This window comes from Melanerpes formicivorus, unplaced genomic scaffold, assembly GCF_026170545.1.
Source record: "Melanerpes formicivorus ecotype bairdi unplaced genomic scaffold, bMelFor1.0.p_v2 SCAF_6, whole genome shotgun sequence".
Classification (NCBI taxonomy): Eukaryota; Metazoa; Chordata; class Aves; order Piciformes; family Picidae; genus Melanerpes; species Melanerpes formicivorus.
In genome coordinates, this window is record NW_027142358.1 from 30,172,171 (window position 1) to 30,199,349 (window position 27,179).

Here is a 27,179-nt window from a genome sequence, read left to right on the forward strand (position 1 = left end):
CTTTTCAGTTGAGTATATACTAACCATTTAAAAACTACCTTTATTATAGAAGTTTGAGGGCTTTTAAGGTCAAAACGTTCTGGATTTTTCTGATGCATGACTCTTCTTGCTGGTGTCCAAAAACCCTTTGGATTCCATTCCTGTATACCAAAAGATACTGACCTGTCTTGACAAAGTGTTTGATGTGCAAATATAAACCTGAGAGGATGTGTGGACAGGTGATGATACTCATTTTCACACCCCCCTCAGCTCTTGTTTTTGTTGTTCTGTATGGTGTGTGTCCAAAGTGTGAACTCTCAAAGACAGCAACTGGATTGCTTTTGTATTTTTGCCTCTGGTCAGTTCTCTGAAGCTCTGTTTAACAAGTGTGGTCCCCAGGAATTATCACCCAACTGAATGATTTCTGTATTCTTGGGGTAGCCAGCTTAATTTGGGTCATTACTGGCCTTAGAACAGGGGGGCTGGGCTATCTGGCACAGTGTTGTCTCATTGGGATGCAGAGATGAAAGAGCTGCTCATCTTGAGGAAGCAAACACCAATAACCCTTGCTGCTAATAATTATTAAAGAGTTCAGAGAGATCCAGTCATTTTTATCAGGAGTATGTGGCTGGCTATTAATTTTCTTGCTGTCTTAGTGCTGCACTGAATTTATTTCTTTCCAGCTGTTTACAAGCTCTATCTTTAAAACACTGTTGTGTATCTTTGAGCTTTTAGTGCCAAAGCTAAGGTTATAATCGTTATGTCTTCACTGGGGATAACATCTCTGGTAGAGGTGGGAATTCCACTGAGTAGCATGGAATAGAATAGAATAAACCAGGTTAATTTAGAGCTGCAGTGCTGTGATGTGGGCAGGGGTTTGTCTGTAGTGCAGCCTCACTGCTGGCTTTGCAGCTAGCGTGGGCTCCAGCAGAAATCATTCCAGGGCTGCCCTCAGTCAAGAGCACAGGTCAGGTGAGAGCTCTGCCACACTGTGCTCCCAGCAGGGCAGGAGGAGGATCACTCCAGCCTCTTCACCGACACAAGGAAAGCTTCATTGGGACAGTGCAAAAGATCAGAGGGAGTTACAAGGAAACACTTAATTTTTCCCCACAGAGCAGGGATGGTCTGAAGGATATTTCAGCGCTGCTGTGGAAGGAGGAAGCCTGCAGCCCCTGAGCTAAGCTTTAATGCAGATAAAGACACATCTGCATCAGGAGAGACTACTGCAGAGAGGGGCAGAAGTTGCTCCTAAGATTCTCTCGCTCACTGCTACAACCACTGTGCAGCATTAAAGTCTCCTCTGACTGAAAACTTGTTTCCTGGAGCGTTGCTGGAAAGCAGAACCACAAAGAGCTTGTTTGTATTTCTGTTGGCAACAGGAAATTGGTCATTTGAATCCTGAATATTATTTACAGATCAGAAATTCCAGTATTGTATAGTGTTGTTTTTGCTAGTGAAAGAGGAGGGGGTGGAAAATGGATGCATTCAGAACACCTGAAAATGAGTCTCTGCTGTGCAATTCTTCTGCTCCTGCTGCATGGGATCCCTTCCATCGTCCCTTGGACACCATCCAGCCCTGGCACTTCAGGCTTCTGGCAGCGGTGATGTTGGTGGTGACCTCCCTGTCGCTTGCTGAGAACCTGGCTGTGATCCTGGTGACTTTCAAGTTCAAGCAATTGAGACAACCTGTCAATTATGTTATAGTCAACTTGTCTGTGGCTGATTTCCTGGTCTCGCTGACCGGTGGCACCATCAGCTTTGTAACGAACCTGAAAGGTTATTTTTATCTGGGACGCTGGGCTTGTGTGCTGGAAGGATTTGCTGTCACCTTTTTTGGTAAGCTGAATTTTGATTGTGGTTGCATGTCTGTGCCATTCAATGTCCTTCAGCATGTTCTGCTGGCTTTTCCTGCAGCTTGCTGGGTCACTCACTGTGTGCTTTTACCTCCCTGATCCTTGCCCCAGGTACGTACAGTGTGTTGTGGATCTCGTGTGAGTGAATAACCCAAGCCACAGCCCCTATCATGTACCAGTGGCTTCTTGTCTGTATAGTGATCACTGAGTATGTTTAATATGATGAGAAACAGCTTGCTAATAGAGTAACAGCATTGGGGAGGGTCTGGTAAAAGAATGTCAGGAAAAAAAATTACTATGTAATGGTTTTCAAGGTTTGTGTTCAGGTGCATGCATATGTGGATAATAAGGAGAGGGAGAGAAAAGTGAGTGGCTGCTCTCACACTCTGGAAGATGCCAGGGCAGAGAAGCATCTTCCACAGTCTCAGGCTGCACCAGGGGAGGTTCAGGCTGGAGGTCAGGAGGAAGTTTTACACAGAGAGAGTGATTGCCCACTGGGATGGGCTGCCTGGGGAGGTGGTGGAGTCGACATCACTGGAGGTGTTCAGGAGAAGACTTGAGAGGGTGCTTGGTTGCATAGTTTAGTTGGTTGGGTGGTGCTGGATGCTAGGTTGGACCTTGAAGGTCTCTTCCAACCTGGTTTATTCAGCACCCCACAGTGGTGGGGTGGTTCTGAGGAGCCCTGTAACAGCCACCCTGCATACCAACATATTACCGTGGTTCTTTCCCTTGGCTTTGTTTCACTAACCACACAAGAAGTATCAGAAGTATGCTAAAAGGTGAAATCTTCACCACATAGTTCCCTGTGTAAATACACCTCTGCAGAAAAATGGGGAGTTAGTTTAAAATGGGATCTAATTAATTGAGAGTGACATTAATTCCTGCCTCCTCCTTCATCTCCGAGGCTGCATAGCAAAGGCAGCCTCCTAACTCCTGTTGCTGCTCCAAGTCAGACACACTGCTGGTCTTCAGCCTGGAAGGAGGTCCCACAGCTGCTCTCAGCCTGGTTAAGCTACACAGCAGGAATGTCAGTGACAGACAATACTAGTGGTGGTGAATGGTGCCACATCCAGCTGGCAGCCAGTCAGTAGTGGAGTTCCCCAGGGATCAGTGCTGGGCCCTGTGCTCTTTAACTTCTTTATTGATGATCTGGGTGAGGGCATTGAGTCCATCATCAGTACATTTGCGGATGACACCAAGCTGGGGGAAGGAGTTGATCTGCTGGGGGGTAGAGAGGCTCTGCAGAGGGACCTGGACAGATGGGCAGAGTCCAATGGCATGAGATTGAACACATCCAAGTGCCGGGTTCTGCACATTGGCCACAACAACCCCATGCAGAGCTACAGGCTGGGGTCAGAGTGGCTGGAGAGCAGCCAGGTAGAGAGGGACCTGGGGGTGCTGGTTGATGGTAGGCTGAACATGAGCCTGCAGTGTGCCCAGGCAGCCAAGAGGAGCAATGGCATCCTGGCCTGCATCAAGAACAGTGTGGCCAGCAGGAGCAGGGAGGTCATTCTGCCCCTGGACACTGCACTGGTTAGGCCACACCTTGAGTCCTGTGTCCAGTTCTGGGCCCCTCAGTTTAAGAAGGACATTGAGACATTTGAATGTGTCCAGAGAAGGGCAACAAGGCTGGGGAGAGGCCTTGAGCACAGCCCTGTGAGGAGAGGCTGAGGGAGCTGGGGTTGCTTAGCCTGGAGAGGAGGAGACTCAGGGGTGACCTTATTGCTGTCTACCACTACCTAAAGGGAGGTTGCAGACAGGCAGAGGTTGGTCTCTTCTCCCAGGCAGCCAGCACCAGAACAAGAGGACACAGTCTCAGGCTGCATCAGGGGAGGTTCAGGCTGGAGGAAGTTTTACACACAGAGAGAGATTGCCCATTGGAATGGGCTGCCTGGGGAGGTGGTGGAGTCACCATCACTGGAGGTGTTCAGGAGGAGACTTGCTGGGGTGCTTGGTGCCATGGTTTATTTGATTAGGTGGTGTTGGATGATAGGTTGGACACGATGATCTTGAAGGTCTCTTCCAACCTGGTTTATTCTATTCTAAATCAGCTTGTGGCCTGTAAGTCATGTCCCATGGGAAAACAATCAGGCCATATCAAGGTTTTGGTGGCCAACCAGGGTGATATTTGCCTAATAAACTGATCATTTGGTGCTGTGGGAAGCTGTCTGTAGATTAGTGTTTTGTGACAGTCTGAGCTACAATATTTCTTGCAAAGGTAGTGTTATGAGGAGATACCTTAATTTGTTAATTGGAAGGCTATACATCATTTGCAGTTTGTCAGAGTAGAACCAAATGGGGGGGGAAGTGTCAGTTAAATGGTCCCAAATAGCTGCTTGGTGTTGTAGTCATTGCACTGTAGGCTGAAAAATGAGACAAATTGGCAAATCTTGGGCTCTTAATAAATAATACTAGAGTAATGCACCCAGATTGCATAGCCTTTCATACTTGGATTGATGGGGAAGGTGCCTGGTGTGGTGGGTGGCCAAACACTGGAACAGGTTGCCCAGTGTGGTTATGGAGTCTCCATTTATGAGGAGACTTAAAACCCAACTGGACTTGGTCCTGGACAACCTGCTGTATGCACCATGCTTGGGTGTAGGCCATGTGTTGGAACTAGGTGACCTCCAGAGATGGCTTTCAACCTAAACCTGTGATTCTGTCATGTGGGATGGTGTTTGCTTCTCAGTGACTCTGCTGCACAATTTCTGATGCTGACTGTGGTGTGTGGTTTGTCATTTCTGTTGGTTTCCTTTTTGCTGCAGGCATTGTTGCTCTCTGGTCTCTTGCTCTGTTGGCTTTTGAGCGGTACGTTGTGGTCTGCCGCCCGCTGAGGAACCTGCGCCTGAGGGGGAAGCACTCAGCCCTAGGTATTGCCTTTGTGTGGACCTTTTCCTTCATCTGGACCATTCCACCAACAATGGGTTGGAGCAGTTACACCACCAGTAAGATTGGAACTACCTGTGAGCCTAACTGGTAAGGCCCCTCTTGCAGAGTATGGTAAAGAAACGAAACTTGTATCTCAGGACGTCTCAGGGGCAGGAAATCCAAGGAAAGGTTTAAAGCTTATGCAGATCACTGCAAAAATGGCTGTGGGGAAAGCTGTACCACAACTAAGCAAAATCTGCCCAGAACAGATTTAAAAAAACACAGTTCTAAAGTGGGGAGAGGTGGTTGAGGCCCCATCCCTGGAGGTGTATAAGACCAGGCTGGATGAGGCTCTGGGCAGGCTGATCTAGTGTGGGGTGTCCGTGCCCATGGCAGGGGGTTTGGAACTAAGAGGTGGGCACAGGCCAACCTCATGAAGTTCAATAAGAGCAAGTGCAGGGTCCTGCATCTGGGTCAAGGCAATCCCAGGCACAAATACAGGCTGGGCAGTGACTGGCTGGAAAGTAGCCCTGAAGAGAGAGACTTGGGGGTGCTGGTGGACAAAAAGCTCAACAGGAGCTCTCTGTGCACTTGCAGCCCGCAAAGCCAATCAGATCCTGGGCTGCATCAGGAGAAGTGTGGCTAGCAGGTCGAGGGAGGTGATCCTCCCCCTCTACTCAGCCCTGGTGAGACCCCACCTGGAGTCCTGCCTCCAGTTCTGGAGCCCCTATTACAAGAGGGATGTGGAGGTGCTGGAACGTGTCCAGAGAAGGGCCACGAGGATGATCAGAGCGCTGGAGCTGCTCTCCTGTGAGGGCAGACTGAAGGAGTTGGGGCTGTTCAGTCTGCAGAAGAGAAGGCTCCGAGGAGACCTAATTGTCGCCTTCCAGTATCTGAAGGGGGCCTACAGGAAGGCTGGGGAAGGACTTCTCAGGATCTCAGGTAGTGATAGGACTAGGGGGAATGGAATGAAGCTGGAGGTGGGGAGATTCAGGCTGGATGTGAGGAGGAGGTTCTTCCCCATGAGAGTGGTGAAACCCTGGAATGGGTTGTCCAGGGAGGTGGTCGAGGCCCCGTCCCTGGGGGTGTTTAAGAGCAGGCTGGATGAGGCTCTGTCCAGCCTGATGTAGTGTGGGGTGTCCCTGCCCATGGCAGGGGGGTTGGAACTAGATGATCCTTGTGGTCCCTTCCAACCCTGACTGATACTATCTAGTGGACAGCAAGTTCTTCATGGGACAGCAATGTGCCCTTGTGGCTGAGTGTGTCAAGAAAAGCGTGGCCAGCAGGGCTAGGGAGGTTCTTCTCCCCCTCTACTCTGCCCTGGTGAGACCACACCTGCAATACTGTGTCCAGTTTTGGGCTCTCCAGGTCAAGAGAGACAGAAACCTGCTGGAGAGAGTCCAATGGAGAGCCCGGAGGATGATTAGGGGACTTGAGCATCTCCCCTGTGAAGAGAGAGTGAGAGCCCTGGGGCTAGTCTTGAGAAGGGGATCTGATAATGTCTATCAATATCTGAGGACCATGTGTCAAGTGGTGGGAGCCAAGCCCTTTTGGGTGGTGCACACTAATAAGGCAAGGAGCAATGGATACAAACTTGAACATAGGAGGTTTCACCACAACAGAAGGAGACATTTCTTATAGGGAGGGTGACAGAGCACTGGAATGGACTGCCGGAGAGGCTGTGGAGTCTCCTTCTCTAGAGAGTTTAAAAACCCACCTGGATGCACTCCTGTGCAGACCAACCTTAGGTGAGCCTGCTTTTGGCAGGGGGGTTGGACTCAATCTCTGGAGGTCCCTTCCAGCCTCTGATGTTCTGTGATTTTTGTGACTGTAATGGGAATAACCATTCTGTACCTTGTGCTTTTTCTTAGGATTCAAAGAGGACAAAGAGACAGATTCCACCCCCCTAACATCCAATTTGAATCTACCTATTTCTAGCTTTGTTCCATTTCCCCTAATCCTGTCACTACCTGATACCCTAAAAAGTCCCTCACCAGCTTTCTTGTAGGCCCCCTTAAGATACTGGAAGGCTACAAAAAGGTCCCCTTGGAGCCTTCTCCTTTCCAGACTGAACAGCCCCAACTCTCTGTCTCCATAGGAGAGGAGCTGCAGCCCTCTGATCATCCTCATGCTCCTTCTCTGGACACATTCCAGCGTGTCCAGATCTCTCTTGCAATAGGGGCTTCAGAGCCAGACAAGGTAAACCTATAGATAACACATTCTAGTAATACCTACACACTGTATTTTGTGTTTGTACAGGTACTCAGGAGCTTATACTGACCAGACATACATTATTGCCTTCTTCACCACCTGTTTTGCCCTGCCTTTACTGGTGATACTGGTATCCTATGGGAAACTGACACAGAAGCTAAGAAAGGTCAGAAGAATTGCTTGCAATTAAACTTCTAACACCTGTGTGCATGCAAACTCCAGGAATTGTTCTGTTTGGCTTTCTGTAAAGGTTACAGAACCAAAGAATGTTGGAGGTTGGAAGGGACCTCCAGAGATCCTTGAGTCCAAGCCCCCTGCCAAAGCAGGGTCACTTAGGGTAGTGTTCACAGGAATGCATCCAGGTGGGTTTGGAAACACTCCAGAGAAGGAGACTCCACAATCCCCCTGGGCAGCCTGTTCCAGTGTTCTGTCACTCTCACTGTAAAGAAGTTTTTCTTCATGTTGAGGTGAAACCTCCTCTGTTCATGTTTGTATCCATTGTTTGTTGTCTTATTACTGTGCACCACCAAAAGAGCTTGGCCTACACCCCTCAGATATTTATAGACAGTGATCAGACCCCTCTCCCAGTCTTCTCAAGACTAAACAGCCCCAGGTATCTCAGTCTCTTCGTGGGGAGGTGCTCAAATCCCCTAATCATTCTCAATTGGACACTCTCCAGCATATCTGTCTCTCCTGAACTGGGGAGCCCAAAGCTGGACAAAATACTCCAGGTGTGGTCAGGTTGGGCATAAGCAGATCAAATTTCCAGGCACTAGTTCTCACCCCTCACTGTGTGATTATCCTTAAGCACAGAAACTCCTGCTGTGGCTAGAAATGGCTTTTCCAATAGTGCCATTTCCACTGCTTCTCCACACCTTTCATTATAATAATAATAATAAACCAGGTTGGGAGAGACCTTCAAGATCATTGTGTCCAACCCATCAACCAATCCAACCCACCCAAACAGCTAACCCATGGCACCAAGCACCCCAGCAAGTCTCCGCCTGAACACCTCCAATGATGGTGACTCCACCACCCCCTGGGCAGCCCATTCCAATGGGCAATCACTCTCTCTGTATAGAAATTCTTCCTAACATCCAACCTAAACCTCCCCTTGTGCAGCCTGAGACTGTGTCCTCTTGTTCTGGTACTGGCTGCCTGGGAGAAGAATCCAGCTTCTGCCTGTCTACAACCTCCCTTCAGGTAGTTGTAGAGAGCAGTAAGGTCACCCCTGAGTCTCCTCTTCTCCAGGCTAAGCAACCCCAGCTCCCTCAGCCTCTCCTCACAGGGCTGTGTTCCAAACCCCTCACCAACTTTGTTGCCCTTCTCTGGACACGCTCCAGCAAGTCAACCTCCTTCCTAAACTGAGGGGCCCAGAACTGGACACAGTACTTGAGGTGTGGCCTGACCAGTGCAGTGTACAGGGGGAGAATGACCTCCCTGCTCCTGCTGGCCACACTGTTCTTGATGCAGGCCAGGATGCCCTTGGCCCTCTTGGCTGCCTGGGCACACTGCAGGCTCATGTTCAGCCTACCATCAACCAGCACCCCCAGGTCCCTCTCTGCCTGGCTGCTCTCCAGCCACTCTGACCCCAGCCTGTAGCACTGCATGGGGTTGCTGTGGCCAATGTGCAGAACCTGGCTCTTGGATGTGTTAGCCAAATATCACACCACTGAAAGAATGTCTACCTCACAAACAAACAGAATGACCCAGCTTTGGTTGATTTACCTCAATTCCAATGCCATTTCTTCAGACTCAAACCAGCTAAAGCAAAATTTAGCTTAAAAGGGCTGCATTTGTAAATGTCAACAGTGGTGACTGATACTGTGTAACACAGGAAGAACAAGATGCAGCATTTGTAAATAACATGATGCTGTTCAGTAAATAAATCATTAGACTGTCCATGAACACTTAAAAGAGAAATGATTTTTAGTTTTATTTAATCATGGAATGGGCAGGGTTGGAAGAGACCTCAAGGATCACCTAGGTCCAACCCCCCCTGCCATGGGCAGGGACACCTCACACTAGATCAGGTTTAATGATTTACATTGACCTGGTCCAAAGGAGAAAAAGACAACAGAATGGGGAAATTCCCATCTGGGGACAACATTTTGGGACCATATTGTGATTTCCATTTGCTGTAAAGCTGCCATGTGCTACTACTACTTCAGGAATAAACTCAGCAGATTTCTGGCAGGTGATTAGCCTGCTCAGTGAATTCACCAATTGGAGGCCTTGTTGTTCACTTTCTAGAATCTTCTGTTTTGTCTTTAAAGGTGTCAGATACTCAAGGTAGGCTGGGAAGTACCAGGAAGCCTGAAAGACAAGTGACTGCAATGGTGGTGGTGATGATCGTTGCCTTCCTCATCTGCTGGATGCCATATGCTGCCTTTTCCATCTTAGTCACTGCATACCCCTCCATTGAACTGGATCCTTGCCTGGCAGCAGTTCCAGCTTTCTTTTCCAAAACAGCTACCATTTATAATCCAATTATTTATGTCTTCATGAACAAGCAGGTACTGTATGCTCTCACAGTGTCTGTAACGCTCTCGCTTTGTTGTTTTGTCTTGCTTTCTAATGAATTAGTCCTACTTACATGTTGGTTAACTAGCAGTGCAACATAGAATCATTAGGGTTGGAAGGGACCTCAAGGATCAGCCAGTTCCAACCCCTCTGCTAAGGGCAGGGACACCTCACACTGGATCAGGTTGCTCAGAGCCACATCCAGCCTGGCCTTAAAAACTTGCCCACCTCCCTGGGCAACCTGTTCCAGTGTCTCACCACCCTCATGGTGGAAAAACTTCTTCCTAACATCCAATCTGAATCTACCCATTTCTATTTTTGTTCCATTTCTGTCACTACCTGATACCCTAAAAAGTCCCTCCCCAGCTTTCTTGTAGGCCCCCTTAAGATACTGGAAGGCCACAATTAGGTCTCCTTGGAGCCTTCTCTCCAGACTGAACAGCCCCAACTCCCTCAGTCTGTCCTCCAACATTCAGAATAAGAACCCCACAGTAGCTCTTACACCCCAAGGCAAGAGCCATGAGGATGATTAGGGGACTTGAGCATCTCTCCTACAAAGAGACTGAGAGCCCTGGGGCTGTTTAGTCTTGAGAGGGGATATGATCAATGTCTATCAATATCTTAGGGGTGGGGGATCAAGTGAAGGGGGCCAATCTCTGACAAGGGGATGAACCAGAGTTACATGTACTCTGTGGTAACAGGTATGATAAACTTGAATAGATTTGTGTCATCAGGGAGGAGTTACTAAGAGTAGTGGCATCAAGCAGAGCAGAAACCACTTAAATGAAAAGAAGCAAAAATGGTCAGGTGACTGTTGCAAGAAGCAATGAACACCTGTATTTATTCAGTCCTGCAGAGAGAGCCCTTGTTTGTCTTCCATCCTATGGGGAGAACCCTGATCTCCCAGTGCACGGGCATAGAAGACTTGTTTTTCTTACCTTGCTCATTATGAGCAACATGGAAACAAATCATTGTGGTGTAGCTGGGTGTTAACATATGAAAGCAACTCATGAGCCTGGGTGGGGGGTGAAACCCAATTCTGTCCATTAGATGTGGTCAGTTACAACAGAAGAGGAAAAAGGTGTTTTTCAGAATTAGATTTGCCAGTAGTCAGGGTCTTTTTAGGACATTATTTGACAGTTTTAGAGCTCTTCAGGGTGGGGCAGGCAAATAGATTTTTATAGGGCTGTTTCTTTATATTCCCAACTGAGTCATGAGCCAGTTTCCAAGAGTTAGCTAAGGGACGTTTTATAGAGATACTCTAAAACTTGTCCATGTTTTAACTGGTCTCCTCTCTTTTTATTCAACTTTCTAGTTCAGGAAGTGTCTGATTCAGATGTTCACCTGCAGTGCCACACACAGTGCAGAGTCCAACATGAACCCAGCTTCAGAGAGAGCAATGCTCACCCAGGACAAAAGAGGCAGTGAGCTGTCCACAATGGCAGTGGGTAGCACTGTTTCTAAGAGGAAAACCAGAGATGAACACAGCAATTGCCAATCTTTTCCTCAGTTGGCAGCTTCAGGAAACAAACTCTGTCCCATATAGGATGGGAGACACAATCATTAATACAATGCTGCAGCATCATTCCTTGTCACCATCACCTAATATAAAAATATGTTGTTAGTGGGGACATTGTGCTCTTGTGGACACCAGCTTTTGATATTCCAGGCTCCTGAGTGCATGTAAGAGTTTCTTGGCTCTGCAGCTGCAGCCAAACACCCAGCCACAAGGTGAGTCCCTTCCTCCACTGCATTCTTCCCAATCCACAGCCTGCTTACTTCTCAAGGTAAGAACAGGGGAGCCCAGCCTTGCTGTGTAGGATGCAGTAAGGACAGGAGGGGTTTATGCTGATCAAAGGATCATCAACATAGGATGTTAGGGGTTGGAAGGGACTTTTGAAGATCACCAAGTCCAACCCCCTTGCCAGAACAGGACAATAGAATCTAGCACAGGTCACACAGGAACACATCCAGATGAGTCTTGAAAGTCTCTAGAGAAGGAGACTCCACAACCTCTTTGGGCAGCCTATTCCATTGCTAAAAAGCCCCAGGGTTAGCTGATGGCAGCTTTGTGGTCAAATAAACAAAACCAGAATGGTAAATGGCTTCAATATGATAATGACATGGGCAGCATGGCCTAGCAGCCACCTGGGCCTTGGCATGCTCACACGGACTGCTTGGGCAATCATAGTATCAGTCAGGGTTGGAAGGCACCACAAGGATCATCTAGTTCCAACCCTCCTGCCATGGGCAGGGACACCCCACACTAGATCAGGCTGCCCAGAGCCTCATCCAGCCTGGCCTTAAACACCTCCCTACTTGTGGCCCCTTGCAGCATTCACACCAAGGGATGTACAGAATAATGCAGCCCCTGTGTTTCTGCCCAGTGCTGGCTTTCTGCTGCACTTTCTTTGGCCTCTGTGAAGTCCGCCTGAACACTGAAGCAGTCCTGACAGTAACATGGCAGTAAGGCATGAGCTCCTCACCCCCTGCCCCTGTCACCAGCCTTCCTGTGGAAAGAGAAAGCCAGTTGCAAGAGAAGTAATTTGTAACATTTTAAGCCCTAATTTTTTAAGCCATTTTTATACACTGTTGACCTTCCTCTTCATTTATTCTGGACTCCAGATTAATTTGAATTTTATCCTGAATTTACTGTGAATTTGAAGGATTGTTCAGGGTCAAATGCCCTGATTTCACTTTAGAACAGTAAGCTATAAAGAGGGAAGTTACTCTGCAAATAACATCTTGAGCTGCACATGGAAGATTTAACTGCAAGACATCAAATGACCTTGCTATTATCTCACAAGTGTTCATGAAGTTGTCTCTTACAGTATAATTCTGGTTTCAGTGATCTTAAGCTTTGCAGTGCTCCATTTTAAACCCAAGCTAGGACCCTCATTCTTAACAGGCAGATTCTTTAATGATTCATATTCTTTGCCATTAGTCCTGAGTGACCTAGAGCAGAAAAATGAATAGATATTTATGTCCCTCTTAAGTGTTGGAAATATTGGGAGACAGCAAGAGTAAGGTGGTCAGTTATTATTTGTATGCATATTTTGGTGCTCTTTAGCCTGTTAAAACAGCAAGGATTGATTTGAAAACATCAATTCTTGCATTTAAGACTCAGCTTTTTCTCTTTCAAGGCTACGTTGACCTAGGTTAATCACATGTTAATGGTATTGGGGGTATTAAATCATGAAGAATTGACAGAAGTGTTAGTATTTAATTAAAGGCAACAGAATGATTTTACCTGCTGAGAAGGTAAGGATATGTGGAGGTACAAAACAAAGCATCAAACCTGAAGTAACACCAAAGAAAAACAATGTAAAAAATGCAGGAGAAAAGGGAAAGATAAAATGAGATTCACTACCTGGTAAGTGATCATATCCTCAGAGCAAGGCATTCGTGATGAAGTGGTGCTGGTGAGCCTTTTAGGCTGCTTCACCAAGGAGGAGAACTTGGTTTGCATCTCTACATTGATTGAGGACACCCAATTTGTAAAGATACTCAGTGTTTCCAGCTAACTGAAAAGGCTCATGCCCCCTTAAGACAGTAATAGCCCAGTGCCAGGTTAGCTGTGGGTGACGCTGCCGTCCTGCGTGGTGGGGTGGACAGTCTGACCCCAGGCTTTGCATGACTGTGCTCAAAACGTTATGAGGAAGGGTATTTACAGGGGATCTTTCAAAATAATTGTGAAACATTCAAAAGAAGTTGTTGGTCAGAAATAAAGAGCTGGCTCTGCATGCTGCTCATAAGGGGAGTAGAGGAATCCACAGGAGTGGAGGCAGTTGCGTAGATTATGCAGGAAAAAACAAGAGAGAAACATCACCTGGAGAGCTGGCTTCATAGATGTCACCAGACAGCTGCTGAGAAGCAATTTATCTGCTTCTCAACAGATGATGAAACAGGTGAAAGCCTGAGAGAGAGGGAAGTGTAATAGGAGCAGCAGACGTAGAACATGGTAGATGAGGTGCTACTGAATGTCAGGAGCATCAGAGACCCAAGGCAGTGGCTGGGGATGAAGTGTGCCCAGCAGCTTTCTAGAGAGAACCACTTTTGTATTGTCAAAAGTAAGCAGTGAAGCAGGAGGAACTGAGGAGATACAGAAAGCATCCAAAGAGAAAGAGGGACAAGCAAGCATTCAGGATTGGTCTGTTGGGGAGCAATGGGGCTAGCATGAAGGTATCAGTAGCTTGTTTTTAACAGAGAGGTTCATCATTTAATTAAATACACTGAAAAACACAAGATTGCAATCTAAGTGGTGCCTAAAGGTTGGTTCACTATCCAAACCTGTTTCCTTAGTGTGGAGCTCTGTCTGGAGTTCATGGAGAAGCAGTGCATGTCTAACTGCAGGTGCAGCTCATGGCTTACCTACCACTGTTAACATCTGATTGGACTCCTTTTTCACTCTGGCCCTTGTAGGACATTCCAGCAGATTACATTTATGGTTGTCTTACATCATTTTGCCACCCTGTTAGACAATCACTATGGCATGCAGCAAGCACAGACTTGAAAATGTAGGCTGCAACAAGCTGATAGGAAGATTTGTGGGTTTGGACAAATAGGGAATTAGTATTAGAGCCTGATTAGTCTTCATTTAATTCAGAGAATGAATGAATTAGTCTTAATAGGACCACAGATGGAATGTAAGCATATTTACATCAAGTAAAGCTGACATTGAACAACAAATGGAATAGGTTGTCCAGGGAGGCTGTGGATGCTTCTTCCCTAGGGAGGCCTTGAGCCCCTGAGTCTAGTTGAGAGATGTCCCTGCCCTTGGTGGGGAGGTTGGAGTAGGTGATCTCTAAGGTCCCTTCCAACCTAAGCCATTCTGTGATTGACAACATTCTCTTAAGACAGGTTGAGGGAGGTGGGGGTGTTCAGCTTGGACAAGAAAAGGCTCCAAGGAGACCTAATAGCAACCTTCCAGTACCTGAAGCTGGCTTACAAGAAGGATGGAGAGAGACTGTTTCCAAAGGCCTGCAGTGATAGGATGAGGGGCAGTGGTTTCAAACTAGCAAAGAGTAGATTTAGACTGGATAAGTTAGGGACAAGCTCTTTACTATGAGGGTAGTGGAAATCTCAAACAGGTTGCCTGGGGAGGTGGTTGGGGTCCTATCCCTGGAGATATTCAAGGTGAGGCTTGACAGGGCTCTGAGCAACCTGATCTGGTTGAGGGTGCGCCTGCTGCGTGCAGGGGGCTTGGACTAGATGACCTTTGGAGATCTCTTCCAACCCAGACCATTCTGTGAGGACAGAGTGCATCAACAGTATTTCTTGTGGGCAGTAACACTATTGCATTCAGGTCCTTAGAAGCATTTTCTGTTCAGGGGCAGGTTGTGTTCCCTTTACTAATGAGTACTCCCATAATTGTAGGGAAAGCTCTTTCCTTGAGCATTGGCTCTTACCTTCTGCACCTACCAACAAATGCTTTTGGTAAGTGCTTACCAGTTCTCCGTCATTAATATCTCCTGTCTCCAGCGTGATGCTGTCTCTAGGAAAGGTTCCCATCTTCTGATACAAAAAAGGGAACAGTGGAATCAGTGGGAGTTGTCATGTCAAAATACCTTCAGTAGTGCTGTTCAGGTGGAGAATGCCTTTTTCCTTCCTCCTTCTTAAAAGGTGTGATGTATCCAACCAAACCTATTAGCCCAGACACAGTGTTACAGAGTTCCCCGAAGTTGACTGTCAAGTCTTTCACTGTGACAAAATAACCTTGTTTTGAATTAGGAGGAAAAAAAGGGGTGTGGAACAGGCCCCCCCAACATAAAACATTTCTGTTCTTCAGCTTGCCCTTATCTGCAGATTTGTGACCCCCACTCAGAGGAGACCTTTTCTCACAACAAATAGCCCTAGAAGATTTGATAGGATCCTTCAGGGAGAAGAGGTGACTTAAAAGCCTAGGTAGGTCCAGCATTCATGTAGGCTTTGAGTCTGCCACTGTTCCACAGATGTATGCAGGGCAGACTGGTTTCCTCCCAGTCCAGCTAAAGGAATAAAATCCATATTCATCAGCTGAGCCCTTTTCTGTTGGATTTCAGCCTCAATGAAAATGATGATCCAAGAAAAGAGTGTCATGAATATTAACAATAATTCTCATCTCAATTATGGAGAAATGTAATTTGTAAATGATCAGTGAATGTTCTTGGGGAAATTTATGATGATCTTCTTCTATTAGAATACTTCACATTATAAATTGTACTATTCTTTCTCTTTATTACATTAATATTGAAGCCTCTTCCTTTTTTTTTTCCTTCCCCCCCCCCTTGTCACAAAGAGTTAAAATCTGTAAGAATTTAAGAGCCTTTCAGTAATTTGGCACATCAGTTTTTGCTCAGCTATTATCTAGCTGCATCCAGATATTAATGTAGTCATCTCTCTTTAGTCTCAATGAATTGCTATAAAAATGTCAAACAATTAGATTATATTGGCCAACACAGCCCTGTTTGATTGAGTAGAGATGTAGGCCACGTCTGTTGAATCATGCTGATGAAGAAGCAGAAGGGCTTGCAGGACTCCAGTGCAAATTTATTTCAATATAGGTACCATTTAGGTTTCCAATGTCAGTGCTTGGCAGTACTAATAACCAAAAAATGCTAATGAGGTATTTTCAGCTGGGAATAAAAGTCAATGTCATTCAGGACAAATACTAATGAACTCTGGAGGAGGAAAAACACACCTATGAAAAGAGCTCTGTACCCAAAGAGCAAAATGAATCACAGAGTATAGCGGGTTGGAAGACACCTCTGAGATCATCCAGTCCAACCTTCAACCCAGGTCCCAGGGGTGTCTCCCAGGGCTCAGTGCTGGGCCCCATCCTCTTTAACATCTTCATCGATGATCTGGATGAGGGGATTGAGTCAGTCATCAGCAAATTTGCAGATGACACCAAGTTAGGGGCAGATGTTAGTCAGTTGGAGGGTAGAAAGGCTCTGCAGAGGGACCTCGACCGACTGGACAGATGGGCAGAGTCCAGTGGGATGGCATTCAACAAGTCCAAGTGCCGAGTGCTGCACTTTGGCTACAGCAATCCCATGCAGAGCTACAGGCTGGGGTCAGAGTGGCTGGAGAGCTGCCAAACAGAGAGGGACCTGGGGGTGCTGATTGACAGCTGCTTAAAAATGAGCCAGCAGTGTGCCCAGGTGGCCAAGAGGGCCGAAGGCATCCTGGCCTGCATTAGGAATAGTGTGGCCAGCAGGAGCAGGGAAGTCATTGTGCCCCTGGATTCTACACTGGTTAGGCCACACCTTGAGTCCTGTGTCCAGTTCTAGGCCCCTCAGTTTAAGAAGGACATCGAAACACTTGAACTTGTCCAGAGAAGGGCAACAAGGCTGGAGAGAGGCCTTGAGCACAGCCCTGTGAGGAGAGGCTGAGGGAGCTGGGGTTGTTTAGCCTAGAGAAGAGGAGGCTCAGGGGTGACCTCATTGCCCTCTACAACTACCTGAAAGGTGGTTGTAACCAGGAGGGGGTTGGTCTCTTCTCCCAGGCAAGCAGCACCAGAACAAGAGGACACAGTCTCAAGCTGCGCCAGGGGAAGTTTAGACTCGAGGTGAGGAGAAAGTTCTTCACTGAGCGAGTCGTTTATCATTGGAATGTGCTGCCCAGGGAGGTGGTGGAGTCACCATCCCTGGAGGTGTTCAAGAGGGGATTGGACGTGGCACTTGGTGCCATGGTCTAGTCATGGGATCTGTGTTGATAGGTTGGACTCGATGATCCTCGAGGTCTCTTCCAACCTTAGCGATACTGTGAAGGATCAATGCTAAACCACATCCCAAAGTGCCAAGTCCATGTGCTGCTTGAGCACCTCCAGGGATCACCTGAATGACTAGGGGTTGACCTGCAGGAAAGCAGCTCCATGAAGACAGACCTTGGAGTCCTAGTGGCCAGCAAGTGATCCATGGGACCGCAATGTACCCTTGTGGCCAAAAGGGCCAGTGGCATCCTAGGGTGCATTAAGAAAACTGTCCAGGTGGTTCTGCCCCCTTGCTCTGCCCTGGCAAGACCACACCTGCAATATTGTGTCCAGTTTTGGGCTCCCCAATTCGAGAGAGAGAGAGACCTGCTGGAGAGAGTCCAACAGAGCTATAAGGATGATTCTGGGACTTGTCTCAGTCTTTCTTCACAGGAGAGATGTTCATTTGAGGCTGTTTAGTCTTGAGAAGGCTGAGAGAGAGATCTTACCAATGTCTATAAATATCTGAGGGGGGGTGGGTGTCAAGATGAAGGTGCCAGGTTCCTTTTGGTGGTGCCCAGTGATAGGACAAGGAAGAACAGGTACAAGCCGCAACACGGGATGTTACACCTCAGTACAAGGAGACACTTCTTTATGATGAGAGTTCTGGAGCCCTAGAACAGTCTGCCCAAAGCTTGTGGAGTCTTTCTCTGGAGACTTTCAGAACCCATCTGGATGCATTCCTTTGTGGCCTGTCCTAGGGGATCCTGCTTTGGCAGGGGGTTTGGACTGGATGATCTCTGGAGGTCCTTTACAATCCCTAACGTTCTGTGATTCTGTCATCTCTCTTATCTATGAGAATAGTGCTGCTTAAATTCAGCCTCTGCCTGCAACAGAAATACTACACATAGTTCCTTGTCAGGTAAAGAGGCAGTGCTGTTTGTGGTTGAGATCTGGCTACAACTGTCTGAGTGCTGGCTGTTAGGTAATTTTGGACTCAATAAGACTGAATCCCCTTTCTTCTGCACACATGTGCAGCTCTGTCATGGACCACACAGGAAGGTGCAAGTCCTTAGAGGTGAAACACCTCTCAACTATGTGGTGTCCAGTCAGACCCCATGTAATTAATAGTTAAAGCTATGCTGTTTTAGGTTAAAAGCTGAAAACAGTTTCTTTTCCACATATGATGAAAATTCAGAACATGGTTTAGTCGTTGATAAGTTGCTAGAACAGACACACAGCAGGCAAAGCATACTGACAGAATACATCTATGGTGTGTCCTCCTCTGCTGGGTGAGTTCCCACTCTGCCCCGGCACATCTGAGGCAGCATTTGATCTTGAGGGGATGGTAGGTTGTGAGATTAGAGGCTAATGACCCTAAACACAAAGGTCTCTTGAGGATCAGATGTGCAGTGACAAGGGAGGAACTCCAGTAACCTGAACAGTGTAAGGAGTCAAGCAAATTGCTACCCCTAGGGCTATCAAAGGTAGATGATTAGCCTGTTGCTCTGGGGTGCAACTGATATGGGTCAAGGAGAAGAGCTCTTTGACTGTGTTCTTAAAATCTATGCTAGTAATTGTCTCTTATTGTACACATATAAAGACACTTGAGCTGCAGGCATGAATCCATACCTGGGAGGCACTGTAAAAATCTTCCTTGTGGCTTCATAGCCATTGAGCAGGTTCATCACCCCCAACATAGAGGAAGAGATCTTTATTCACATAAGGTGGTTGGCTCCCCTCTGACATCCCATTCCTGGATAGCCTTCAGGTCAGCCAGGGTGCCAAAACAGGGGTCAGAAGGCTTAGCAGGTTATGAAGTCATGAATTAGCGTTCAGACTGAGACCAGTGGGCTTAAATAGTCTTGGGGGTGTATCTTTCCAACAATCTCAAATCTGCTCTAATTTCTCTGTCTATAAACACCCACAGCCACCAGCTGCTAAGTTTTGGTGCCTGCTCTACCATGTGCCTTTACTGAGAGGACCAGCTATCCCAGCTCTGGAGAGAGAAGCATGTGTGGTGAGAAATCCCTGAGGGATCGTTGATGGTAGTTTAATTTTAGAGCAGTTACACCAGAGGCTGATGCCAGACCCCTGTTTGTTTGTTTGGGTTTTTTTGGGTGGGGTTGTTTTATCATTTTGTAGCAAACTTGCTGCAGTTCTTCCCTGCAGACCACACAGAACTCTGCACCCTTCCCTTGGACAGCTACCTCCCACTCGAATAGAATAGAATAGACCAGACCAGACCAGGTTGGAAGAGACCTTCAAGATCATTGTGTCCAACCTATCATCCAACACCACCCAACCAACTAAACTACGCAACCAAGCACCCTATCAAGTCTCCTCCTGAACACCTCCAGGGATGGTGACTCCACCACCTTCTTGGGCAGCCCATTCCAATGGGCAATCTCTCTCTCTGTATAAAACTTCCTCTGAACCTCCCCTGGGGCAGCCTGAGACTGTGTGCTCTTGTTCTGGTACTGGCTGCCTGGCAGAAGAGACCAACCTCTGCCTGTCTACAACCTCCCTTCAGGTAGTTGTAGAGAGCAATAAGGTCACCCCTGAGTCTCCTCTTCTCCAGGCTAAGCAGCCCCAGCTCCCTCAGCCTCTCCTCATAGAGCTTGTGTTCCAAGCCCCTCACCAACTTTGTTGCCCTTCTCAGGACTCGTTCCAGCAAGCCAACTTCCTTCCTAAACTCAGGGGCCCAGAACTGGACACAGGACGCAAGGTGCAGCCTAACCAGTGCAGTGTCCAGGGGCACAATGACTTCCCTGCTCCTGCTGGCCACACTATTCCTAATGCAGGCCAGGATGCCATTGGCCCTCCTGGCCGCCTGGGCACACTGCAGGCTCATGTTCAGCCTACCATCAACCAGTACCCCCAGGTCCCTCTCTGTTTGGGAGCTCTCCAGCCACTCTGACCCCAGCCTGTAGCACTGCATGGGGTTGTTGTGGCTGATGTGCAGAACCTGGCACTTGGCTGTGTTCAATCTCATGCCCTTGGACTCTGCCCATCTGCCCAGCCTGTCAAGGTCTCTCTGCAGAGCCTCTCTACCCTCCAGCAGATCAACTCCTGCCCCCAGCTTGGTGTCGTCCGCACATTTACTGATGATGGACTCAATGCCCTCATCCAGATCATCAATAAAGATGTTAAAGAGCACAGGGCCCAGCACTGATCCTTGGGGGACTCCCCTAGTGACTGGCTGCCAGCTGGATATGGCACCATTCACCACCACTCTCTGGGCTCGGCCCTCCAGCCACGTCCTGGGGACACAGGGGAACAAGGGGACACAGTCTCAAGCTGCGCCAGGGGAGGTTTAGACTCAAGGTGAGGAGGAAGTTCTTCACCGAGCGAGTCATTCGTCATTGGAATGTGCTGCCCAGGGAGGTGGTGGAATCACCGTCCCTGGAGGCATTCAAGAGGAGATTGGATGCGGCACTTGGTGCCATGGTCTAGTCATGGGGTCTGTGTTGATAGGTTGGACTCGATGATCCTCGAGGTCCTTTCCAACCTGAGTTATACTGTGATACTGTCCTAGCCCATCGCCGCGAGTCCCTAACCCATCGCCTGTTCTTAGCCCAGAATCTTATCAATAAATTCCCCGTGAGTGTGGGGTTCTTTTTTCCCCTCCTTTCTTTCTTTCTCTCCTCACATTTTTTTAGATTACATAAATTTGAGCTGACCAATTCTTTTCAGGCTCAGATATATTAAGAAATGTCATTTCTGTTACAAGAGCTAATTGATAATGTGATTTGTTATGTTGCTGAGACATAACTCAGAAGGTTATTTTAAAGCCGTTGATCCATGGAGCTGCAGGAGCTGTTTAATATTTCTTCTATGAATGGGCACAGCACAAGGGAAGGACGTGGATGAAATATTCTCAGAAGCTTTTATTCTTGTTGTTTGGGCTTGTGCCAATGTCTTTCTAGTGGAGAGCTCATATGTCCTGAGCTGTATCTACAGTAATTTATCCTTTAGTCATTAGTATGATTTCCCCCCTCCCCCCCCCCCTCCACCTCAAGTTGCTGAACAATATATATAATGTTTTAAAAATGAAGAGCTCAGAGTCCTATCCAAATGGAGAGCGTTCTCCAGAATGCCCCTCCAAAAAGTAAATGTACTAAAAATAACTTCTCACTTAATATAATTAAAATGATTTCTCACTCCTGTGAGATCCCAGCTGGAGTACTGCATCCAGTTCAAGCGGCCCCAGCACAAGAGAGACAAGAATCACCAAGGTTGGAAGAGACCTCAAGGATCATCAAGTCCAACCTGTCACCACAGACCTCATGACTACTAAACCATGGCACCAAGTGCCACGTCCAATCCCCTCTTAAACACCTCCAGGGATGGTGACTCCACCACCTCCCTGGGCAGCACATTCCAATGGCTAACAACTCTCTCTCCTCACCTCCAGCCTAAACTTCCCCTGGCGCCTCGAGACTGTGTCTTCTTGTGCTTGTTGCCTGGGAGAAGAGACCAACCCCCTCTGGCTACAACCTCCCTTCAGGGAGTTGTAGACAGCAAGAAGGTCTCCCTTGAGCCTTCTCTTCTCTAGGCTAAACAATCTCAGCTTCTTCTCACAGGGCTGTGCTCCAGACCCCTCCCCAGCCTCATGGCCCTTCTCTGGACACGTTCAAGAGTCTCAATGTCCTTCTTAAACTGAAGGGCCCAGAACTGGGCACTGGACTCAAGGTGTGGCCTAACCAGTGCTGAGTCCAGGGGCACAATGACTTCCCTGCTCTTGCTGGCCACACTATTCTGGATGCATGCCAAGGCACCATTGGCCTTCTTGGCCACCTGGGCACACTGATGGCTCATGTTCAGCAAGACCTGCTAGAGTGAGTCCACTGGAGGGTGAGAGATGGAGCATCTGTGCAGTGGGGACAGGATGAGTTCAATCTGTGGGGAGAAAGCTTCCTCCTGCTAGTGCAGATAACTTGCTCTAAGAGCACCTCACTTCTTTTGTCTTTAACAGACAAGCATTCTGAACTCCAGGATGTGTATCAGCTGCCTCCTTCCTCTGCAGAAACAGCAGGTTCTTCTCCTTTGTCAAATTGCCATTGTGAATTTAAAGGGAGTACAGAAGATGTTCATTTGTCTGCCCTCTCTTTCTTTTGAAATGCTTCCAAATTCTATTACAGATCTTTAGCTGAAGTGGCTTGACTTTTGTACAGGCATGTCACTGCACACTGCTACAAATGTACAATGGAAAACACTATTTTCAAGTATTAATTCCTGAAGCAATGAACTAGATGTCTTCTCTTGTCACTGGATGCATGCCCACTGTCACCTGAAGGACAGTTTATCATCTGCTCACGCAGTCCTACTACTATTAATGATTTTACTGACTGGTTCAGCACAGTAATACAGAGAATACTCTCCCAATATCCCAGGCAATCAGGCTAGGGTTCAGACTGCACTCTACAGCCCTAAGTCAATGTTTTTAATGCCTCAGAAATGCCAGTCACCTCATGAATGCCATCCACTTTTCCTGTGCTTACCCAGCATTCATTGCCCATTTGCAGATCTTCTGCCTCAGCTTCCTTGATTAGTGTTTCCAGTATCTTCCTCTCAGCAAGTTGAGTTTGCAGGTCTGAAGTTTCCTGGATAAGGCCATTACACTTGATCAGTGATTTCTGACAAAGCAGTGCTGTCAGACTCGTGAGAGGCCTTGAGCACAGCCCTATGAGGAGAGGCTGAGGGAGCTGGGATTGTTTAGCCTGGAGAAGAGGAGGCTCAAGGGTGACCTCATTGCTCTCTACAACTCCCTGAAAGCTGGTTGTAGCCAGGAAGGGGTTGGTCTCTTCTCCCAGGCAGCCAGCACCAGAACAAGAGGACACAGGCTCAAGCTGCACCAGGGGAAGTTTAGGCTGGAGGTGAGGAGAAAATTTTTCACCAAGAGAGTCATTTGTCATTGGAATGTGCTGCCCAGGGAGGTGGTGGAGTCACCATCCCTGGAGGTGTTAAGAGGGAATTGGATGTGGCACTTGGTGCCATGGTCTAGTCATGAGGGCTGTGGTGACAGGTTGGACTCGATGATCTTTGAGGTCTCTTCCCACCTTAGTGATACTGGGATAGGCTGGGAAGCTGGGCTTGTTCAGCCTAGAGAAGGGAAGACTCCAGGGGCACCTTATAGCTGCCTTCTAATACATGAAGGGATCCTGCAGGGAGGCTGGAGAGGGACTTTTCATGAGGGTGTGTAGAGACAGGACAAGAGGGAATGAGGAAAAGTAGGTTCAGACTGGATCTTCAGAGGGAGCTCTTCAGTATGAGGGTGGTGAGGCTCTGGAGTAGGTTGCCCAGCAAGGTTGTGGATGTCTCCTCTTTGGGGGTGTTTAGGGCCAGGTTAGAAGAGGCCTTGTGCAGCCAAGTCTAGTTGAGAGGCATCCCTGCCCATGGCAAGGAGCTTGGAGTGGATGATCTCAGAGTTCCCTTCCAACCTTATCCATTCTACAATTAATGGAATGGACATTTGTTACACTGAACAAGTGTGGATATTTCCTTCATTCAACAGAGGTTGCTTCTTCACACTCAGAAGTATTTGAGCTTCTCAGATTACCATGCAAGGGATGATAAAGAAGCAGCTGCTATGAAAATGAAAGCTGGAGCAGTGCAAAGGTACCTGGTAAGATCTAAAAATAAACATGAGAACCTGGGGAAAGAACTCATGCAGGTACCTAGAGAAACATGGCCAGCTCACAGACTTCAGAACACCTTACTCCTTCATTTTCAGGCTGGATAACTTAAGTATAGTCTATGATGTCTTCTTTACCTAATTTATATTGTTACTGATACATGGCCTAAAAATGTACATCCTATGTCTAAATAAAGAAGCAAATGATGTATATAAGGTGTAAAAATCATGCATGTCATGGAACACAAGCTTGACAGAGCAGTTGCTGTTCATGTGAGGCCATCTAATTGAATTGTGAGAGCAAGGGGGAAGGAAGCACAAATGTATGTCCTACTGTGTGCAGCAAAAAAGTACTTTGCATGTTGTGATTTTGTGGTCTGTATAGCCCTACAGCTCTGTGCCAGGCTCTGATTACAGCACTAGCAGGTAGCCAACAACAGTGTCTTTTCAGTGCCATTTTAGTGCTCTCTCAGGAACACCCAAAAAATGGATCCCAGGGGAAACAGACATCAACAGTTTATTGGGAAACACAAAAAAAGAAGAGACTTAAAGTGGTTTGAGTTGCAGTAATGAGCACAGCTTTGTATTATCCCTAAGTGCTAGATTATTGTACATTTATTCTTATCACTACAAATAAAGTTTTAAGGTATGTATTCTAAAGAAGAGTTGTCAATTATTAGAGCTTGGTGCAAAATCTGTGTGTCTAATAATCTTATTTAGTCTGGAGAAGAGAAGGCTCCGAGGTAACCTAATTGTGGCCTTCCAGTATCTGAAGGGGGCCTACAGGAAGGCTGGGGAGGGACTTGTCAGGATCTCAGGTAGTGATAGGACTAGGGGGAATGGAATGAAGCTGGAGGTGGGGAGATTCAGGCTGGATGTGAGGAGGAAGTTCTTCACCATGAGACTGGTGAAGCCCTGGAATGGGTTGTCCAGGGAGGTGGTTGGGGCCCTGTCCCTGGAGGTGTTTAAGGCCAGGCTGGATGAGGCTCTGGCCAGGCTGATGTAGTGTGGGGTGTCCCTGCCCATGGCAGGGGGGTTGGAACTAGATGATCCTTGTGGTCCCTTCCAACCCTGACTGATACTATGATACTATTTTGGAGTAATTTAAATATACCTTCATATGTTCTTCAGGTAAACTATGGGGAAATGAAGCAAAATTTATTGAACACTTTATTTAGTACACCTTTGCTTTCTAATTAAACTGCATCTCCCACCACATAAAAAGCTAAAATCACCTCATGTGGAATAAAGTTAGTAATTTTTTTCAGCCTCTGGGTGGTGGGAAGGGCAGAAATAGCCATCAGAGGGCTGAGAGGTGTCACTGCAGGAAGGATTTCTGCAGCCTTTCAGGGGGTGGGGAAACTGCCTCTCCACAGACACTCACCTGGCTTCCTATTGATGCTGAACGCTGCTTTAAAACAAACTGACAAACAGAAAACCAACCAAGCAGAGTTGATCCAAAAAGTAGAGTCAAAAAGAGGCTGGTAGGAATAACCCCTGCATGTGAGTCCTTCTGTGCCTGGTTTGAGTCTCTCTTCTTTCCTCTGCCAGAAAAGCCCCCCATGTGCAGAGAGGGTCAGGATGCTGGGACTGAGATGAATGCGTCCTTACAAATAAAGAAGCTGCTAGACTAAACTTGATCTAACAAAGAGAGGACCAAGCAAGGAATCTCAGCAATTCAGCAACCTTTATTAGAATAAACCTTTATTAGAATAAACCAAACCAGGTTGGAAGAGACCTTCAAGATCATCGTGTCCAACCCATCAACCTGACCTTATCTTTGTTACCTGCAAGATCACAAGAAGTCTGCATCCTTAACACTGAGGCATCCTTAAGGGTCTTTCCTTAAATCAGCAAGGTGTCCAAAGACAGTGGAAACCAGGACACAACCTGAAGTTTTGAACTTTTATGACAGTGTGCAGGCTTAATAGACCGCTGAATATTAAGTTCCCCGCCCAAGGAGGCATAAAGCCTCACCTTGATGAAGGTGGGATGTAGGGAAAGGGGGAATTTAGGACGAAAGGAGGTCGCATCCTCCAGCAGTATGAGAGAACCCGCAGGGATCTGCCCCGTGGACCCTCCCTTTACTCGGGTAGTTCCATAGGACTCCTGTCTCCTTTGTGAGCACCGCCCTCTAGCGGCGGAACATTGCATTGCGAGGAGAAACCGCATCGCTCAGTCCAGCAGCAAATCCCTACCCGGAGAGGGGAGCCTCTGAAGGGGCTTCCTCCATCACGCGTGGGGTTTTGGTGAAGCACCGTGCCCTGAGGAAAGTCACCACTCAGCCCAGATCCTCACTGTGGACATTCCACCATGTAAAAATAGATTCAGCACAGGCAACTTACGCTATCAGCTGCAGCATCGTCGAAGGTGCTGGCAGCACATCAGGTCTGTATCTCAGTGCCTCAGTTAACGGAGCAGCTAATGGTATGACTAAGGAAACACTCATCGCTCAGATAACCTCTTTGTTTGTATCTTTCCTTAAGTGAACTGAAGCCTGGTTTAATCACAACTGAAAGGCAAGTGAAAGATAAGAGCTAGCTGAAAGGCAGGTTCCATGTGTCTGTCTGTCTGTACAGGGGCTTTCAGGGCTTTCCAGACAGGTTCCTCACAGGGCTGCCTTCTCTTACGTTATAGATGACTCCAGGTAAAAGTTTCTGGTCCTGATAAAGTTTCTGGAAGCTTTTATTTGCTTCACTTTTGGGAAGCTGGTTTCCTAGGATTAAATACCTGATTGCAGTAACATGTTATTCCATGGTTCATTAGGATGTCCAGTCAAGTGTAGTCCTGTGTTTTTCTCTGTTTATTTCTTAAGGGGTTTTGTGCCCATGGTGTTGAAGTGTTTAGTAGAAATGCTGTGCCTGGTGAGGACTCAAAGAACAGCTTGGTGAGAAAGTAGGTGCAAAAATTTCTTCACGGGGATGATGGAATGGGAGGATAAGGTTTGTGTGTTGGAGGATAAGGTTTGTGTGCTAATAAGAACATTGCCTAGACCACAGTCAGCACAGCTGTTAGAAAATACAGCCCCTTCTGATAACAATTCTCGCTATATTACCTGATTGTATTAAACTAAATCACATATTATCTGTTTGCTCTGGGTTGCAAACTCTCCAGTGCATTTCAGAGTTAACCATTTTCCAGTCGACTTCGCTCCCTCTTGTCCCTGTGTGGTCATTTATCATTTCTCACACGGACTGTGAGTTCTCTCCCAAGAGGGTTCTGCTGACCTATTTCAGCTTGGGTGGGATTTGTCTGGAGATGGCTTTGCATTTAGTGTTGCTTTTAATGACACAGGGTACCTAGATCATGCGCTGCAGGCACGGTCTTGGTTTAAGGACAGTGGAGTGACGCCAGGCGCTGGCGACTGTCAGTGGCAAAGGAGTTGCCCGAGCTGGAAGAGTTCCCCCAGGAGGCAGGATGAGTGTTCTCCAAGCTG

The 27,179-nt window shown here is 47.4% G+C and overlaps 1 protein-coding gene across 2 annotated transcripts; it reads left to right on the top strand.

The window, feature by feature from the left end:
• The first annotated feature begins 1,362 nt into the window (after nucleotides 1-1,362).
• Nucleotides 1,363-19,431, top strand: LOC137442057 (vertebrate ancient opsin-like). 2 transcript variants are annotated; one of them, XR_010987574.1, is made up of 6 exons: nucleotides 1,363-1,815; nucleotides 4,598-4,808; nucleotides 6,960-7,077; nucleotides 9,188-9,427; nucleotides 10,750-11,165; nucleotides 19,037-19,431. XR_010987574.1 is itself a non-coding variant. In XM_068140279.1 (5 exons), the coding sequence occupies exons 1-5, from the start codon at nucleotides 1,455-1,457 to the stop codon at nucleotides 10,978-10,980; spliced, it is 1,161 nt and encodes a 386-aa protein (XP_067996380.1). In that variant the 5' UTR covers nucleotides 1,363-1,454; the 3' UTR covers nucleotides 10,981-11,407. The 2 variants fall into 2 exon arrangements, 1 of the variants encoding a protein (XP_067996380.1); XM_068140279.1 differs by lacking the exon at nucleotides 19,037-19,431 and having other exon boundaries at nucleotides 10,750-11,407.
• The last annotated feature ends 7,748 nt before the right edge of the window (nucleotides 19,432-27,179 follow it).

Coding starts and splice junctions, on each gene's coding strand:
- LOC137442057 (XM_068140279.1), top strand. CDS start 1,455: ATGGATGCATTCAGAACACCTGAAAATGAGTCTCTGCTGTGCAATTCT. Junction 7,078..9,187: donor TGACACAGAAGCTAAGAAAG/GTCAGAAGAATT, acceptor TTGTCTTTAAAG/GTGTCAGATACTCAAGGTAG. Junction 9,428..10,749: donor ATGTCTTCATGAACAAGCAG/GTACTGTATGCT, acceptor TCAACTTTCTAG/TTCAGGAAGTGTCTGATTCA.